Genomic DNA, 19,523 nt, shown 5'->3' on the forward strand with positions numbered 1-19,523 from the left:
CAGTTGGCATTCAAAAAGTTTATTCAATGAATTCATTCATTCAGTCATATATGTCTACTGACCCTGTGCTGAGCCCGGTTACAGATCCTGGGATGCTGTGGTGATCAAATCAAAACTCAGAGCCTATTGGACCTGACAACTAGTTAAGTAGTAACAAATAATTGCAAACTGAGCAATGATCACACTGAACCCTTGAGAGGGGACGGTCAGAGAAACCTCCCCGGGGGGCATTGGTGAGCTAGAAGATATATGCAAGATGATGATAAGTTGGAGTTTGCTAGGCAGGAAGGGGAGAAAAAAATAAAAAGATGGAGGTCCAGTACAAGTGGGAGGCGGGGAACCAGGAAAGCAGGGTGTGTGCAAATCTGCTGCAATCTGGAATACAAAAAGAGAGAGGGAGAAGGAGGTCCCAGACACTGGGCAGGGAAAGCCCCTGTTCAAATTGTGTTTCTTGGCGTTGGGAGGATCCTGAAGGCAAGAGAGCCAGGTCCTTCAGGCCCATTCCAGACCAGCACGTGAACTGAGTTCAGTTCATGGAAGCCCAGATGTGTGTATGTGTGTTTAAACCTAGCACTCAATATCTATCACCCCAACTATTTAAGCAAGTCCAACAGTAAAAGGGGCACATTTTAATCTTTAATCCTTATAAATTAAAAAAAAAATTTTAAAGTATGCTCCACACCCAGTGTGGAGCCCAGCATGGGGCTTGCACTCACAACCCAAAGATCAACAGCTGAGCTGAGATCAAGAGTCAGACGCTTAACCAACTGAGCTCCCAGGTGCCCCAATTTTTATATTTTTATAAGCTGTCCCTCACCTGAGTTTGCACCAATAATAAATGGTAGAGGGGCAAAAAGTGAAAAGAAAAATAAAGGCGAAAAAGAGGGGAGGGGGGAGAAAAGAGAAACAAGAACAAAGTTTTATCCTTGTTGCTTTTGAATCCAATTCATTTACTTGGATAACTTGATATAGTCTGGAAACAAGTTGAGGCCTGTAAGTGTTGAGATCAAGGTTTTACCCCAACACGTCATTGTCTAGGCATATGGAAGGAGATAAGCCCCATCAGATTATTCCTTCTTCTGGCCAAAGCCTACAGCTGGGAGATCTAATACCATGAAAACCCATAAGAAGATGATGAAACAGGCCTTGTAGTAAGTACCATACACATTGCTCATGGGATGATAAAGCCACATAAGTCTTCAACTTAGCCAACCAAAGTCTTACTTTTCCCCTCTCAGAACTGAGGGTAAGAGAGCAAGAAAGTATCTCCTTTCCCAGATTTACTCTCTTTCCTAAATTGTAATGAATCCAGAACACCTGAAAATACGTCAAGTTTATTGTCAGAGGCCAGAAAATTTCATCAGAGCCTGCAATGTCTTGGCCTAGAAATGTCACCAGCAGATGTGTATTCGGCCCAGTTTATTTTTATGCTTAGTCATCCAGGATGGCACAGGGTGAAAATTTGGAAAAGCTAATATTTAATGCCTTTTAACTGAGGACTGCTGGGAGAGCTAGCAAATCGCTGAGTCCATGCACCCTTCCAAATCTGGAAGACTTTATGTCTTTAGGAATATGCCTAGAGAGGTAATTAAGTATGCATGGGGAAAAAAATCATTTTCTTTCAACCTGTTGGACCAAGGTAAACACAGTGGAATCAGTTAACATTCTTTTTTTCTTTTTTTTTTTTTAAGATTTATTTATTTGTTTGTTTATTTATTTATTTTAGAGAAACACATACACACACACAAATGGGGGTTGGGGCAGAGAGAGAGACAGAGAGAGAGAGGACCTCAAGCAGACTCCCTGTGGAGCATGAGGTAGGGCTGGATCCCACGACTCATGAGATCATGACCCAAGTTAAAACCAACCCCTTAACCAACTGAGCCATCCAGGCGCCCCAGTTGACAATCCTTTTATATCAAATATCTTGTGAAATTCCCATGATTTATGAAAAACTGGCTTTGACCAGGGTCTTCGGTCACCAGCTGCCTTAGGGGCTATAGGTAGAAATGTGGTTATAAATTAAACTTGTTAAATAGCAGACACTGAGTGTCTACATTGTGCCAGTCACTCTCCAAAATGCCTTCTATGCATTCAAGATCTTTAATATTTACAAACGTCTAGAAGGTGGGTGCTATTACCATCATCCTCAAGAACACAAATGAGAACACAGACATGAAACATGGACTTGCCTCAGTCTCACAGCTAATAAGTAGTGAGGTGGGGGTCAAATTTAGAAGGTCCATCCTCTAGAGACGACACTTTTTTCATCATGGAGCCATTTTAGTGTCATGATACCATTTCTGGGACAAGTATTTTATATCTGCTGTTTCATTTAATCCTCACCCCATTTTCCTTAGTAAGTAATTATTACCACTCTACTGGTTCAGAGTGAGGTTTTTCAAACAGTAACTCAAAAACATTTAGTTAATTATTAACACACTGTTTTCTTGGGTACAAGGATATCAAACAATAGATTGATTTCATCCAATAAAGTTAAAAAAAAAAGTGATTATATAACAGAGGGGAGAAAAAGCCTGCAGAATAAGAATAGAATATCATATTTCTGCATCATTTTTAGTATAGACAATCTATTCTAACCTAAAGAGGATTCTCAAAGAAAATAGTTAGTGATTCTTTAAAACACTCAAGGTTGTCTATGGAGCATGTGACAGATTGCCTTTGCAAAATATATTCATCCAACCCTTAGCATTTCCACTGTGGGTAGGCCATATCTGCACTATTTCTCACATTGGAATTGCTCAACTCCCCACTTTGGTCAAAAAAGTTATGAGGACAATCACAAATATATTAAGAAGTATTTGAAATCCATATAGTCTCCAAGTATTTAATTTACTCGTCTTATTTATTTATTTTTAAAGATTTTATTTATTTATTTATTTATTTATTTATTTGACAGAGAGAGGGCACAAGCAGAGGGAGCAGCAGGCAGAGGGAAAAGCAGACACCCCACTGAGTAGGGAGCCAGCTGTGGGACTTGATCCCAGGACAGATGCTTAATTGACTGAGTGAAGAGGCACCCCTGGTGTGTCTTATTTAGAAGAATAGTTCTCGAAGGTCATTTTGATCTACTTCACTTAAACAAATATCATTTTTCCTAATTATTGTTTCAATTGTAACTTGAGCCATAGTCAGAAATAAATCATGTAGCATCTATTGTTTAGGAAATTCTAGTCAAGGTGTAGAGGTCTAGGCTCTGAGGAATTTACTTTATTTAATACTGGGGAAGACCAAATTCAAAATCTAATCCTTAGAAAGACTGATAATGGAGAAAAAGACAAAACAATAACACAAGAGGACAAAGAAGGAAGATGTGGTCTACTCTAGATCTCATCTTGACCTGTAGAACTTAGGAAAGAGCTTCCTACTTCCAGACTTCTGGAGAGGTTTTAAGGAGTCTCAGGATTGTGTTTTCAATGGGAATGTATATCCAAGTGGTGAGATTCTAAAGTGTTTGCAGTGGGAATTAAATATCCATCTGTCCTAGAGCATTAAAGCAATATTTTTAGTTAAAAGTACTGATAATGTCCCTTTCCACCACTGCTATAAAGTTGACTTTTTTAATATTTTATTTTATCTAACTTTTTAGAAAGGCAAACTGCCACATGCAGAGCCTCATTTGGAGGTGTCTGGAATCTTGGAAGCTTGGACCTTGAGAGCTTGTTTAGAAGTTCTAGCAGGGAAGCACAGCTACACCTGTACCCTTGACAAAAGAGCAGTCCTCCTCCATCAGAGTTGTCCTCCTTCACTGAATGTGCAGATCCAGGATTGACACACATGGAGTAGTGAGGGAGGAAGAGAACACCTCCCTGCCCAGCCACATCAGCCAAATTAACCCTGGTGATCAATGGGGTGATAGATGTCGCAGTCAAATCACCCTCACATCCTAAAGTTGACACTTCTTGAAGTCTCCTTTAATATAGTCTTTAATGATATATTATATAGAAGTGTATCTGGGGACATCTTCTTCCATTTGTTCAATTATGAGAGTGTAGTTAACATTAGTCATTGGTAATATCTGACAATATCAGAATGCCCCAAGCAAAACATGTCAAAAGAGAAGAAAAATCAAGTCACATGGATCTTTTCGTACAATTTCAAATGATAAGGGTTTATGAGAATATTTAGGCATGGACACATTATCATGATTAGACAAAAATACTGGCATGCTAAGTTAAAGTTATTTTGAGCACATTTTACTTTAAATTCTCTTGTATTACCTGATGAGTGGACTGATGTGATCTATCCAATAAGAATATTTTTATACAGATTTTTGAAACTATTTTATTCTCAGTTTTATCATTTACAAGTAGTAAAGGCAATACCAGGTGGGGAAAAAAAATCCCTATATTTTAACAATAACATGAAAGTGATTTGTTAACATGGTTCTTGAGGTTTGGTTTGAAGCATTGATCCAACTTTATACTTTTGCAATTTCTATTAATTATAGATAAGGCAAGATTCAATCATTTGTCCAGTCTTTGGGCTAATCAACAGATTTGTAAAATCTGGAACTGGTTTATCACTGGAGTTATTTTTTGTTACATGATTAGAAAGTCTGAAAATGGTGGGGCTACACAAAACAGTATGGGAGATTTGTGATAGCCAATTCTTAATGAAGGGCTGGTTATATTTGATTTTAATTTTAGAAATCAGACTAGACAATTGTTGTTATAGTACTGATGGTAATGAAACCTTGAAAGGCTGTTTCTCGCATTGTATGTGAGGTATTTTCTTAAGTGTCATGTTAATTTTAACCACTCAGATTTTCTTTAGTTGCTCCTCTTCCTCTTCTGAGTTATTCTTCTTCCCTGACTCCTGCCCCTATATTGACTGAGACATCTGAAGAAAACCCCTTTGTTTTTATACAAGGGAAAGCAAAAGAACAACCCCCAGGCATATCTACTATAAGTAAATATGTCAACTCTTGAGCCTTGAGCAAAGGGACGTTCTCATCTCTGACCTATTATGTAGATTGAGTTACTGGTTATAGAGAATAAAGTTAAAACATAACAGCAGGAACATTCTAAACTGTGTAAAAATATGAGACTTGCATAGATCAAATTGTTTTTAGGGATGTATATTTTGTATCCTCTAATTTAGAAATTGTCCAGGTATCCAAAGATTGGGCACTCAATTCTTAGAGTTATCTATGGATTATGAATTCAGCATTAAAGATGACACATTGAGTTTTTATGATTTGCATGCAACTTTATAAATGTTAGCTGTTTTAAAAATGACATTATTGTGATTTAATTTAACTCAATGCATAATATACAGAAGTATAATTTTAAATAAAATTATTTTTAAGCATTCTAACTAGTAAACCTAGTGAAAGGAATTTAGTAAATTCGAGTTAGTGAGTTTTTTTTTTTTTTTTTTTAAGAAAATAAACCCCAGACTGGTGTGAACCAGAATATCGTACTAACATTATTCTTACTTCATGACAATAACAAAGAAAAAGGCATAAGACCATTTTTAAAGCAAAATTAGTAATCTTAATTTAAAATGTGATTTTTCCCTATGAAATTATCCACGATGAACTAAAAAATTTAAGTTGTTCCAAAATAGAGAAGTTCTGTTTTGTGTCTTATTACTATAACCTGTCAACTAAAACCACTAATTAAACTCAGTTAAACTTTCCTGTTTTCTCTAAGCTACAATTTAAAGAGGTAGCACATGTAAAGCATCAGGAGAATTTTTATTTTGATTTGAATTTCTCTTTTTTTAAAGTTTTTATTGAATTCCAGTTAATTAACATACAGTGTAATATTAGTTTCAGGGACACAATATGGTGATTCAGCAGTTCAATATAACAGCCTGTGGTCATCATGACAAGTGCCCTCCTTCATCCCCATCACCTATTTCCCCCATCCTCCACCTCCCTTCTGGTGGCCATCAGTTTGTTCTCTAGTTAAGAGGTTTTCCTCTCTTTTTTTCACCTTATGATCCTATGTTTTGTTTCTTAAATCGCACATAAGAGTGACATTATATGGTATTTGTCTTTCTCTGACTTATCTCGATTAGTTAGCATAATACCCTCTAGCTCCTAATTTCTCTTTAAATCATGTTTTTAGTGTTTATGTAAAGCCATTTAAAACGAGTTTGCATTACAATTTACTAATTTCCTGCTGAGATAGACGACTTGCTCAAACTGACTTGTATTCATAAAACAAAAATATTCTCAATCTTTGTGGAAGTTAGAGGAGCTAATGGCGAAACCAGAATAAAACTTAAAGTTAGGAAAAACAGAGCCATAGATTTAAGTGTGTTAATCAGATTTTAAAAAACACAAAGGTATCATTGAGAAACAGATGTAATTAAGAGCAGAGATCTCTCAGCCAACACGGAGAATATGAGTAAACTGCTGATATCTTTCTAAGTTTTGTAGGAAATTCTACTTTCCAGTGCCATAGCTCTCACAATAAACACATTAAGATTTAGAAACCATTAAGTGTTTATTTTATAAGAGTATTGGAAGCCTTCTCTTTTTGTCTGACTCAGTAATCTGATTTATAATACCATGTTTCTTCTCTCTTTTCTCTAACCTTACTTAAAGAGCCTGAAGGGATAATAATTTGGAATTACTGAATCATAAACTTTAGAGGCTTCCGCAGAGCAAAAGACAGGCCCCTGCATGCTGGAGATTTGTTTAACTTTTCTTTCCTGTCATCAGTCTCCTGTAAGGCCTAGCCACTTTATGAAAGTCAAAAGTTATTACAGATTGCCATTTTATATTTGCTTTTTTTTTGATGCAGAAACTGTTTTTCCAGATATTGACAACTATTTGGATACATAATGAGTAAACATGGAAAAGATCGTTTTGAAAGGAGGAAAGAGACAGGTATCTTCAGTTTCCGGAATCTACACACAGTATACAAACACAAAACACCAAACTCAGTGGATCACATTAAAGGCCAGAAGGAAAAACACCGACTTCCTGCTCATGTGTTCTCAAATGCTAAAGAATATCAGAATCCCCAAAGACAATCAACCTAAAAAAGATTAACACAAGAATTCAGATTGCCTATCCTCTGCCACCAACTAAATCGCTTAATGATCTGACATAAAAGCGCTAATGTGTAACCAATTGGCAGAGTGCCATCAGAATAAGAGCCAAAATAAGAAACAAATTTGGGCAAGAATACATTTCAGCATGCAAGAGCCAAAGGCAGATAAGCATAAAATTCAAACTGCCCAGGACTGTGCAAGGCACTTCACCAGGTCACACATTTCTATTGAGTCCTATGGCAGGACTTCAGTAAACGTCTTAGTGATTCTTCAGAAATAAATGGTCATGTAGTTAATGATTAGCCTGCCCATTGCTTGTATAAAAGGGAGAACAAGCTATAGAATTATCTCATCCAACAAATGGCAAACCAGAATTTTTATAAAAGAGAAGGAAACAAACAAACAAAAAACAAAACATTGTAGTCAGGCTGGTAATAGTGAACCTGCAGTTTTTGGATAACCTGATTAGCTGGCAGTTAGGTCAGGGTCAGCCTGAACTGGAGCATCACTCCTTGAGCAGGTTCGCTAGGCACACAGGGAAAAAAAAAATCCAATTTCAGTTATTGAAGGACTCTGGAAACCTTACAGTTGGGCTGGGGAGCTAGTGACACACCTCTCCAACGGTCTGTCCTGCATTATCATGTCCACCTTAACTAGTCCAGGGCTATACCATTTCTCAACTCTTCCAAGTTAGGCAACCAGAGCTGTGTTCCAATGGAAGCCTGTCTAGTACTGGGCAAGCCCTTAGGATTCTTCCCAAATACTAATGAAAATTGCTGGTTTAAGATCATGAGGTCTTTATGTTAAGTAACCTGCTAATCTAAGCCACACATTTACTTTGTGTTCTTTTGTAACAAAACATTCCCTTTATATTCCCGTTTCTAATAGAAAAAGCAAATTTCACTCAGAAGTATTAAAATGTGTTCCAGACTTGGATAATACAAACGTTGGGAAAGGGCTTCGTTCACCTCAAAATCTTTACCTGGAGCGAAGTTCTCAAGTGCTTAAGTAGGATTTCCCAGCCTGCAGACTGCCGGCGAGATCTGTTAAGTGAAAGCGCTTTTGGGAGACTCAGTGTGCCCAGTTCAAAGGCGTCCTTCCTGTCGTCCCACCTCGTTCCTCCGCCATTTCAGCTCCCTGGGAGACAAGTTACCCAGCAATTTTGAGCTGGAGCCTTCCAAAGGAGGTCGATCCTGACTATAAGCCACCAGACACCTATAAAGATCGTAAATTTGTATGGTCAGATTAAACAAAACTACGACAAACTGAGCAAACTCTTAACAAGAGTTCTAATGGAGATCAACCCCAGGAGCAAAGAGTAAGTAACAGGACCTAACATTTGGCCTCTGGCAGTTATTAACATCAACTTCAGCGCTGTACTGCCCCGTACCAGGAAGAGAAAAAGCTACAAATTTCCTCAAGTGTTAAGGACTTTCTAATGAGAGCTGGACACTTTGCCCCAACTCTCATCATGCAAAACTTCTCTTAAGTGTAAATTACAGCTCTCTTGAGAAGACCGGTGGGTGGCTCTGAAAAGAGCCTTTGGGTTTGGGGAAGGAGACGCTTACTTGGCACGTTTACTTGGAGCTGGTGTACTTGGTGACGGCCTTGGTGCCCTCGGACACGGCGTGCTTGGCCAGCTCCCCGGGCAGCAGCAGGCGCACGGCCGTCTGGATCTCCCTGGACGTGATGGTCGAGCGCTTGTTGTAATGCGCCAGGCGCGACGCCTCGCCCGCGATGCGCTCGAAGATGTCGTTGACGAACGAGTTCATGATGCCCATGGCCTTGGACGAGATGCCCGTGTCGGGGTGCACCTGCTTCAGCACCTTGTACACGTACACCGAGTAGCTCTCCTTGCGGCTGCGCTTGCGCTTCTTGCCGTCCTTCTTCTGCGCCTTGGTCACCGCCTTCTTGGAGCCCTTCTTCGGGGCCGGCGCGGACTTGGCGGGCTCGGGCATATTTAAACCGCAATGTCCGAAGCGAAGTGAAAGTAGGAAGCGAATCTCTGCTACTTATAGGGCTTTTATGCTAATGAAGGATGCAGAAGAGTCTTAGTTCATTGGAAGACAAGCAGCGAGGCTGTCATCCATGGGCTGAACTATGCAAATAAGGTATGGAAATAGAGCTTTTCTATTGGTTACTTGACTGAGTCTAGTTATTAGCCAATCAGACACCCGGACTTACTCCCCAGGAAATGCCTATAAAAGCAGCCATATTTCTACCTACTTCACTGCTAGGTTTGTTTTGGCAAGTAAATAGCTTTCTTGTGTTGGCGTCTCTTCTAGTCTACGATGTCTGGACGTGGCAAGCAGGGTGGCAAGGCTCGGGCCAAAGCGAAGTCTCGTTCCTCTCGTGCTGGGCTGCAATTTCCCGTTGGCCGCGTCCACCGCCTGCTCCGCAAGGGCAACTACGCGGAGCGGGTCGGGGCGGGCGCGCCGGTGTACCTGGCGGCCGTGCTGGAGTACCTGACGGCCGAGATCCTGGAGCTGGCGGGCAACGCGGCCCGCGACAACAAGAAGACGCGCATCATCCCGCGCCACCTGCAGCTGGCCATCCGCAACGACGAGGAGCTCAACAAGCTGCTGGGCCGCGTGACCATCGCGCAGGGCGGCGTCCTGCCCAACATCCAGGCCGTGCTGCTGCCCAAGAAGACTGAGAGCCACCATAAGGCCAAGGGCAAGTGATTTGGTAAACCTCGGAGTTTTCGGAAACGCTTTCAAACCCAAAGGCTCTTTTCAGAGCCCCCCACCAATTCAAAGGAAGAGCTAATGCCGCACTTTAAGGGAAGGAAATGGGAAAAGGTAAGTTGCCTTTTCCCAAAGTAGGATATAGAGGGTTTTCCGATTTCGAGAAAAAGTTCCAAGATGCTGGTCTATCAATAATGGGAAATGGCAAATTGATTAGCACCTGATCATTGAATGTACTTGACCTCCCTAATGCACGCCTATCAGACGGAGTGGCTTAACCGCAGAACTCTAACTGCGGTCTCTTAAATTTTGTCTTGCAAACTTGCAAACTAACCGAGTAGCACGATAATGTCCCTACGCCAACCCTCTTAGACGCCTCGTCTTCGGCTCCAAGCAACCCTTCTTAACTAAATTGTAAAAGAGTTAGATTCTGCTAATGTAAGTTGTAAAACAATTCCTGAAGCCTAAGGCAGTGAAAGTCCTCTGAAAAATGACTTCTCGGCGTTAATATAAGGTGGGTCACAACACTGAGTGGATCCAGATTCGAATTGCAGCTTCTCCCTGTTCACAAGGTAATTGTATTTGGGGCTAGTTTCTCGGGTGTGTCATCTCTAAATCGGCGTAAGTTGGTGATGTCATAATTGCATTTTTTGTGCCAACTAAACCACGTAAAGCCCCTAGCCTAGATCAGTGCCTAACAGTCAACGAACTGGAGTGAATTACATTTCGAAGCTCAAATGCCTAGATTTATAAGGCAGCCCAAGGATGTGGTACTTTAGCTACTCCAGCTCCAAAAGTGGCAATCTGGGGGCTGTGCAAAAGTTCTTACGGTTTTATTCTGTAGGGTCGAATTTCACTAAGTGTTTCTTCAGGATGACTTGATTCATGCTTTGGAGAATGAGTCGGCCGCAGTTTAGACCTCCCTCTGCGCGCAGAGACTCGGACAGCCCAAGCAAAAACCATGTCTTTTTCAAACACTGTTTGAGCCTGGAAGATAATCTAAACCTAAACTCCCCCCCGGACGCGCCTCCCACTTTCTAAATATTGCAGTTCGTAAAGTGGTCTGGAGGCAGCCCCCACCCTCCCCCGCCCTCCTCCTCCTCCCCCTCCCGCATGCCACCTGTCCACAGCCCCGCCTCCCCTTCCTTGGCCTTGCTGTCACCAGGGGAAAAAAGTGGCTAGTGTCTGTGAGTCTGGGGAAGGAAAAGTGGCAGGAAATGGCCACAGTTTAGAATTTCCCTAGGAGCTAGCTGTTAACGATTCTAATATGTAGCCCGACTGCAAATCTTCACTCCGGGGATGTCGCCTCACAGCATTCTAGGCTAGGGGTCCACTCAGGGCGACTGGGTTATTCCACTCAGAATTTCTTGTATGCTGGAGAACATGGCTCCTTAGGTCAGATCGCTTTGTATAAGCCTAGCAATGCTCTTCATTAACCTTCCAGATTGCTTTTGAAGCCCGCTCCAGCACTGACCAGGTGCGTGACCTTGGGCTTGATGCCTCCACCTCCCCGGTTTACATTCCTTCCTTCCTGCTCACCTTCGCTCACCTCATGATGAAATGAGTAGGCTCAGCAGGCACTCAGGAGTAATGGCCAACACTTACTAAGCATTACTGTGTCCCGCACAGTTCATGCTTCCAGAAAATTCACGCAACCCAACCCTCCAGCAGTCGGTGCTATCCCTACCTGGATGTTAAGGAAGAGGAAACAGGAACAGAGCATAAAAAATTTGTCTAAGTCCCAAGGTCAGGAAGCCAAGCACTTTAACGCTGGCTCTCCTGTGAACACTGCTCCCTAAGAGATTATTGTCAAAAGAATGAAACCAATAAAAACTCAATACATGATGCGTTAACTGTGTCCACATACCAGAATGTTACCGGTTGCATACTAAACTGAAGAATTTAAGGGAAGGAGGAGCGGGGTTCCCCCTGGAATCTACAGAAAGGAAGGTGAATCTTGGCGGTGGGTTAGCACTGTAATCCTGGGGAAAGCAAATACACTTTTGAATCAAGGGGACAAATCTGGAGGTGGTTTGGTAAAGAGCTACAGGACTTGATAAACTAATTTTCTGTGATGAATGAGGAAGGAGTTAGATTTGACTTTGAATTCTTCCTTCTGGGCTCCAGCAACAAAACTTTGTATTTGATTGATGAATAATACATTGTGTTAATTTTGTTTGTTTCATCTTTGACAAGACCTCCTTAAAGTCAAAGACCCCATCTTTTTAACTTATTAAGTCAATATAGACCCTGGCATACCATAAACACTTGAAAATTAGGCATTGTGTAAATTTTGAGCTGAGTCAATGGCTGGGCCATTAGGAAACACTTTGTTCTAGAGGAGACAGTAATTAGACACCAGACTAATAGGTTGCTAATAACATCTCTTTCCAGTAGAAAATCTCTTCTGAAAATCTAATTTGCACTGGTACCTTATTTGGGGAGCTTCAAAGAAACACAGAAGGTGCCAATTGACCAGCTCTTACCTAAGAGCTACAGCCAAAAGGCTCTCCAAAGGACACACCTCAGAGATCTAGCTCCCCTTCTCAAGCATGCTTCTTTCCCTTCTACTTTGAAACATCACTGTTTATATCCAAAAGCCCTAGTTATGTCTTTGGAAAATTCCCAGTGAGCAATAAACTCTCAGTAGTTTCAGTTGGTTTCCAGCTATTGGGCGGGTCTCTACCCGCCATGCCTCAAGGGTCCTGGGGAGGACCATCTCAACTGGGACAAATTCCTGAGAATGATAAACCCAGGCCTCCCAATTACTGAAGACACCTGGACACCAGGGACAAAAAGTTGATCTAGGGATTTACTGAGACGTGAGGCTAAGACAGAATCATTATCTGGTGATATAGGACATTCCCAACAAAGCAGATCAGTATGATACAGTATTACCAATTAGAAAATCCCATTTTACATTTCCAAATCATCTAGGCAGATTTCCTTTCCTCTGTCCACTGCACAGTCACTAACAATTTTTCTGTGATCATTGGAATTGGTTGGTTGGTTGTTTTTTTTAGGAGTATGATATATTTTATAATTAGTTATAAAAAATTATATATGTATTTTCAGGTCAATGACATTACCAGGTCAATGACATTACCATCTAAGGGTTTGTCGTCTTTTGATCCTAAGTTGTAATTATCAATGCAAATATTCCTGTTAAATATAATGTGTGTGTATAATTAGAGATTATTAGGAATTTCACTGAGGATTCCCCAGGCATATACTGAAATCGGAAATAAGGCCTCATATGTAGAATATGGCATGCAACCTTGAAAATAAAGTGAAGTTGCAGGCATGAAATTAGTGTAGACCTCCTTAAAAAAAAAAATCAGAACTTCATTGGACTACATTATATTGCAGTTGTTTGCTTGAACTGTAGTCTGGGCAGGGCCGACAGAACCAGCATCCCTTAGGGCTTAGGAGTAATGTACCTCATTATAGTTGAGGTTCCTTCTGAAAGAAGCAAGTGTGCTAAGCTTCAGACTCGTTGCCATATGTGGTTTGTCTGCCAGTTGGAGCTTCAACCTTGAACACATTCCTCATTGTCAGGGACACCAGGTGGTGGCAGGTGAGCATGTCCATTCCCTCCAACATTTGGAGATAGCCAGAGCTGGAAGTACTGGGCTTGACTTGGCACTACAACAAATTGTTCTTGTATTAAAGGCCGATCTCAAAGGGTCAGACAATGATGTGCTCTAAATTTTAGAACCTTGGATTTTGGTACTAGTTCCTTTTTTTTAAAAGATTTTATCTATTCAGTTGAGGGAAGGCGAGAGGGAGAGAGAGAGAGAGAGAGAGAGAGAGAGAGAGAGAAGGAGCAAGGGGAGGGGCAGAAGAAGAGGAGAAGCAGACTTCCTGCTCAGCTGGGAACCTGACTTGGTGCTCCATCCCGGGATTCCATCTCAGGACTTGATCTCAGGACCCTGGGATCATGACCAGAGCCGAAAGCAGGCGCTCAACAAACTGAACCACCCAGGTGTCCCACTAGTTCCTATTCTTGATGATTTCATCAGTAGTGCATTTCAAAGGCTAGCTAGATGCCGTAAAGTTCCAAGTTTACATCTCCAGCTCCGACCTCTCCTTCGAACAGCAAATGTGTGTATACACATTTCTACTTAACACCTTCACTTGGAACTCTCTTCTCAGCCTGAATACATCTAAGATACAGAAGTTGACATTGTGGTCTCTAAGCCTGTTATTTCCTCCTATCTTTCCAGCTCAGGAAGTGACACAGCCTTAAAGCCATTTGATTGAGCCAAAATTTTAAAAGTGAGCCTCACCCCCTTCCCTTCATCTCCACAAATGTAGACTATCTTAGGTCATGTCACCTACACCCCAACATATGTCTTGATCTATTCTCCACATTCCTTTATCATGACCTGAGAAGCCACCCAAGACCACCTCTGGCCTCTGCCCATGTCCTGGACTTCATCTCCATCTCACTGTTCCAGCCACACTAGTCTCTTCCCTCCTGTCAAGCTTTTTGCTGCTTCAAGACACTTTCATTGGCACTCTTATTCTCTGAAATACCTGTGCTCCAATGTGTCTTCCAGCAAGCTCCTTCTCTGCCTTCAGGCCTGTCTGAAATAGACCTACCCAGACAGATTACAGATCTGAATACAAAAGGCAAACATTAGATGAAATTTCAGGAAACACTTTAACCTCAGTTTTGTACGAGTGTGTGTGTGTGTGTGTGTGTGTGTGTGTGTGTGTGTTTTGAGGGGGAGATGTTGCTATCAAGGAAGGCAGGAAACACAAAACCATGTAAGAAAGGACATGAGCTGCATAGGCTAAAAGGAAATTTAAGACACAATATAATAGAAAAAAAGACCAAACAGGATATTTGGTGTCTATTATTAAATTCAAATGGCCAGTGCATCTGAGGGAAAAAAAAGTTAACCTTTCTGGTAGTTCAGTTTTGTGTATAACAGCAACAAAGTGATACCGAAACTAATAATACTTAGGCCTGCTGAGGATGATGAATTGCCACTGCCTTTAATCTTTAGAAAAATTCTCCTGGTGATGTGTATTTAAATGTATTATTAGACACTTGGCCTTTGTACAACAAATTAGTACTAAATAAATAATGAAATAAACCAAACAGGAAAAAAAAATTAGACACTTGGGAAAAAAAAAGGGTACCTGCCATCTAGAAACAAAAGCCCCACCATCTAAGGTCATATGAGGTGAGATTGTTAACTTTTATAAGCATTTGAGTGTAAAGTGTAAAAATGAGCATGTAGTAAGCTTGTAACTGAAAGTATAAAAAGTAAAATAAAAAAAGTAACCTCTCTGTTCAATTCTCACCTCAGATCACATTCTACTATCACTGTTTAGATTCTTTAAAAAATAGCCCATGATTTATTTCTTGGATCCCTCGCCCTTTGCCTTTTCTGATTACATCCTCTGCTCCACAAGTTAGGGACCTGTTCTGTCTACAGCAGAGGGCCTGGCACGAGGAGACCACTCAACTCGGCCGAATGAACAAGGGATGGATATTGTAGCCCAGAGAGGCCTTCTCTGAGCTCAGCACACAGTGATCTGAATTTCTATGGAAAGCTGTCTGCCCACTAACCACTGTCCACACCTTGCCTGCTAGCCCTCTGCAGTCTCCAGGCATGCAGTGAAACGGGGAAACATGCCCACTTGCTTTCCACACTTAACCTCTTCCCAGCTTTGCACTAACCTCTCCAGACTTAATGTCTCATGATAACCCTCTGGAAGCCCTCCATTCTTCTAAGGGCCTGTTCTCTGCTGGCTGTTATCATGCATAAAAGAATCCTCTTGAATACGCTACTGCTAACTGGTCTGTGGTAACTAAATGTTTGCTTTGAATCGTGGAAAGAAAAGAGTCATACAGCTGGTGTGTGTGACAAAATCAATGCTTTTCATCCACTCACAATGTCTGCTCTGCGCAGAAGGGCACCTCGCTGGCTTTTACATTCTAATGCTGAGATTATCCAGTTAACACTCTCTTTTCCCGGGTGTTTTTGAAGAATTCTATCCTCTGTGTCTCTGTACCCCAGCACTTCACCTCCTCCCCATATAATAGATCTTCAGTAAATACCCAGAATGAATGTGCTGACAACAAAACTTGTATCTGCACAGAAAGGGAATAATCACTAAGCTGCAGGGACTTGGTTTATTCCTGGGTTGTGTACCATGTTAACCACCACTCTGCCTTAAATTCCAGTTGCTCATTTTGGAGGGAGATATGTAACTGGTATGTAACTGGTCCTAAAGCTGCTCTGTCCAATACAGTAGCCACTAGCCACATGTGACATTTTCAATTTAAATAAAACAAAAACTCAGGCTTCAGTTGCACTAAGTACATTTCAAGTTGCTGATGGCTCCTTACTGGACAGCAAAGATATAGAACACTTCTACTCTTCCAGAAAGTTCTATCAATAGCATTGGGAGTACCTATCCTTGTCCTTCTGGGCTAACGTGTTCAAGAGCACTTAATCAACTTCCTCCAGGTGGCTCCGAGGATATACAGTTGCCAGATAAAATACAGGATGCTTGGGGCGCCTGGTGGCTCAGTCAGTGGAGTGTCCAACTCTTGATTTCAGCTCAAGTCATGATCTCAGGGTCAGCACTCAGCACAGTGATTTTCTACCCCTCTTTCACCTTCTGCCCCTCTCCCCACTCACTCACTCTCTAAAATAAATACTCTTTGGGCACCTAAATGTCTGAGTGGTTGAGCATCTGCCTTTGGCTCAGGTCGTGATCCTGGGGTCCTGGTACTGAGTCCCATATTGCGCTCCCCACAGGTAGCCTGCTTTTCCCTCTACCTATGTCTCTGCCTCTCTGTGTGTCTCTCATGAATAAATAAATAAAATCTTTAAAAAAATTAAATACTCTTTTAAAAAGAATAAAATGTTGGGTGATCAGTTAAATTTAAATGGCAAATAAGCAACAAATAATTGTTTTAGACTAAATGTGCTCCAAAAGATTGCATGAAACATACTATAGTAAAACAAAAATTATTTATCTGGAACTCAGATTTAACCAAGCATCTTGCATTTGTATTTGCCAAGCAGGCAACCCTGCCTGAAAGCAAAATGAGAGTATCTTCCCTGGGAACCTGGGTCCTCTTACCCTGGGGAGTTTCTCTGTGAGGAACTGAGAAGGGCTGATACCAGAAACGAGTCTGTAAATTTTGCTGCATGTGTTGAGGATGGCTGAGAAAGAAGTTCCTAACTACATTTACTTTGGTTTCTACTCTTTCCTTAGGTTTCAAGAGCTTCTCACTACAGAGATCTCTGGGTCAAGCGAGTCTGTGAAACTCATCGGTTCTCAGCAATAAATGAATGGATGGTGCCAGTGTTCTGACATCACTGATTGCTTCTGCACCTGCAAATTTTTTCCTATTGAAAACTTTTCTGGGTTTATGTCTCTGTGTGTACACATACATATGCCTTGGGGATAAAGAGAGGACGGGGAGAGAAACATGATTAAAGGGAAGCTCTCTTTAGTACAAAATATGTCTGATGTTTTGAGTAAGTAATATATTCAGAGAATTCAAACAAATCAAGATCACAATATATTTAATGAAAATCCACTCCTCCACTGGTTTACTCCACTAGGTAGCCATTCGTTTTCTTATTTATCCGCCATTGTTAATTCATGCAGATGTGAGTCAAGCCCCATACCCCCTCGCCTTCATTGCTAAAAGATAGCAGACCATAGACACCATTCTGCACTTGCTCTTGTCCATAACAATTATCTTGGAGAACTTTCCAGATGTGAAAGCAGGGAGCTTTCTGTATGCTGTCCTATGGTATTGCACTGTGTCAATGCATCTTAGTTTATGTGACCTGTCCCCTGTTGGTGGGCACATAAAACAATGCTAGAGTGATAAGCCCTGATTTATGACACAACTGAAATTGTCTTCCTATTCTGCTGGGGTTGTGGAAAGTGAACAGCCACCAGTCACGTTCGGGTTGGACTCAGGTTCTTTGCCTTAGAAATGAAATTGTCTTAACCAAGTTAGTAATTTTGAGCCTCAATTTCTTCATCTGTAGTATGGAGGTAATACTTACCTTAAGAGACTATGACAATGAAAAAAAAACACATGTATGAATTGTTTGAAGCTCAAAAGAACAGCACAAATAAGATTATTTAACTTTCCACACCATTTCTTTAGTAAGAATCATAGATAATATATTGCAATAATAACAGATTCCCCAAATTCCAGCCAGTTATGAGGAAGTAAAAGGTGGTACATGGAAGCAGGAAGGCAGTTTCATCAATTACCTGCTTAAGACATCTCCCGAGTGAGATGGCCATTTCCTGCCCTCCTCACAGGAGTCAGAAAACACAACTCTTCCAATTTCCCTGCGTCTGTCTCCTTATTGCTCTTTTTTCTTCAATCAAGGTCAAGTTTTGTTTATTTGTGTATTTGTTTGTTTCTAAGGTCAAGCTTTGAGAATGTCTGTGCTACACTGTAAAGTCTGCTTGTGCTGTGGGCCGGGGGGCTGCCTGGTGCATTGCCATATGGCCAGCTGTCCCCATGGTGCCTGACTTTGCTGGCATACACTGGTCAGTCAAGAAACAGCTGATGACTTCATAAGGTGGGGTTGTAAGAAGGAGGCTTCTATATAACAAATCCATATACCAAGTGGTTCATGCAGCTGCACACACACAGATACATCTACACACAGCAGACATGCAGGGATACCTTCTGGAAAGGCATGGGAATCTGGAGCTGAATTACTTGGGTTCATGTTCCAGCTGTGCCAATAACTGGGAGTAAGTGACCTGCCATACCTGAGGGTTAAACTTTTTTTGGGGGGGAGGGGTTAAACTTTTCATCTGTGGAATGGGACAACACCTCTCAGAGTTTTAAGAATGAATCAAATGAGGTGGCATACGAGAAAACACAGGGTTCAGGGGCGCCTGAGTGGTGCAGTTGGTTAAGCAGCTGAGTCTTGATGTCGGCTCAGGTCATGATCTCAGGGTGGTGGGATGGAACCCTAGGTCAGGCTCCGCTCTCATGGGGGAACCTGCTGGAAGTTCTCCCTCTCCCTCTGCCCCTCCCCACCACTTGTCTGCACATACACATGTGAGCCCGAGCTCTCTCTCTTAAATATGTAAATCTTTTTTTTAAAAGCATATTGTTCCTTGTAAAGCCTAATATAAACATGTGCAAAACTATGTCGATGGAGATCTATTTATCTACCTATCATGGATGGATCCATCTGTCTATCTCTGAAAGCAGGAAAGCAAAAGTAGAGAGGATGCTGGGACTTCCCCAAGGATTCGCTGGTTCTGCTAAGGACTGACAGAGCGGGAACACTACCTGTTTCTGGTGGCAGCTGGGCCTCTGCTGGGAAGAGGCTCCCAGAAGGGAGTCTGGCAGACATGCAGTGTGGAGGTGACAGGAGATGCTCCCACTCACCTCCCACCAGGACTCTCCCGTGGACTGAAGCAGCAGCCCCGGCTACCTGGGTGGGCCTTTTAAACTCAGCTGAGCTGCCTTCCAAGAACAGAGCCTCCCAAGACAGGGATGCCCCACACACTGCCCACTCTTGTCTGCACTCCCCTTGGTCCCTCGATAGGGAGAATTCATCCCGACTGGGTATCTGAGCAACCTTGACAGAGAAAAGGAAAACTCAGGAGGCTATTAGAAAGAAAGGTGCAGGGTGCCTGGGTGGCTCAGTCGGTTGGACATCTACCTTCGACTCAGGTCATGATCCCGGGGACCTGGAATCAAGCCCCACATCAGGTTCTCTGCTCAGCAGCAGGGTCTGCTTCTGCCTCTCCCTCTGCCCCTCCCTCAGCTCACTCTCG

At 41.9% G+C, this 19,523-nt stretch overlaps 3 protein-coding genes across 4 annotated transcripts in view; 1 reads left to right on the top strand and 2 right to left on the bottom strand.

Moving 5' to 3' along the window:
• H1-6 (H1.6 linker histone, cluster member) overlaps positions 1-8,149 on the bottom strand; it is a 21,639-nt gene extending 13,490 nt beyond the window's left edge. Inside the window, exon 1 of the mRNA XM_038584342.1 lies at positions 8,015-8,149. The gene's annotated coding sequence lies outside the window, so the exon portion shown is untranslated. The remainder of the gene's footprint in view (positions 1-8,014) is intronic.
• H2BC4 (H2B clustered histone 4) lies at positions 3,909-9,038 on the bottom strand. 2 transcript variants are annotated; one of them, XR_005384415.1, is made up of 3 exons: positions 8,601-9,038; positions 8,015-8,247; positions 3,909-7,557 (listed from the first exon to the last, which is right to left on the bottom strand). XR_005384415.1 is itself a non-coding variant. In XM_038584351.1 (2 exons), the coding sequence occupies exon 1, from the start codon at positions 8,988-8,990 to the stop codon at positions 8,610-8,612; it is 381 nt and encodes a 126-aa protein (XP_038440279.1). In that variant the 5' UTR covers positions 8,991-9,038; the 3' UTR covers positions 3,909-8,247; positions 8,601-8,609. The 2 variants fall into 2 exon arrangements, 1 of the variants encoding a protein (XP_038440279.1); XM_038584351.1 differs by having other exon boundaries at positions 3,909-8,247.
• H2AC6 (H2A clustered histone 6) lies at positions 8,898-17,213 on the top strand. Its single transcript, XM_038584347.1, has 2 exons — positions 8,898-9,833; positions 16,965-17,213. The coding sequence occupies exon 1, from the start codon at positions 9,324-9,326 to the stop codon at positions 9,714-9,716; it is 393 nt and encodes a 130-aa protein (XP_038440275.1). The 5' UTR covers positions 8,898-9,323; the 3' UTR covers positions 9,717-9,833; positions 16,965-17,213.
• The last annotated feature ends 2,310 nt before the right edge of the window (positions 17,214-19,523 follow it).

This window comes from Canis lupus, chromosome 35 (genome assembly GCF_011100685.1).
Source record: "Canis lupus familiaris isolate Mischka breed German Shepherd chromosome 35, alternate assembly UU_Cfam_GSD_1.0, whole genome shotgun sequence".
Classification (NCBI taxonomy): domain Eukaryota; kingdom Metazoa; phylum Chordata; class Mammalia; order Carnivora; family Canidae; genus Canis; species Canis lupus.

Excerpts from the sequence above, each read along its gene's own strand:
- H2AC6 (XM_038584347.1), top strand. The coding sequence starts at position 9,324 with ATGTCTGGACGTGGCAAGCAGGGTGGCAAGGCTCGGGCCAAAGCGAAG.
- H2BC4 (XM_038584351.1), bottom strand. The coding sequence starts at position 8,990 with ATGCCCGAGCCCGCCAAGTCCGCGCCGGCCCCGAAGAAGGGCTCCAAG.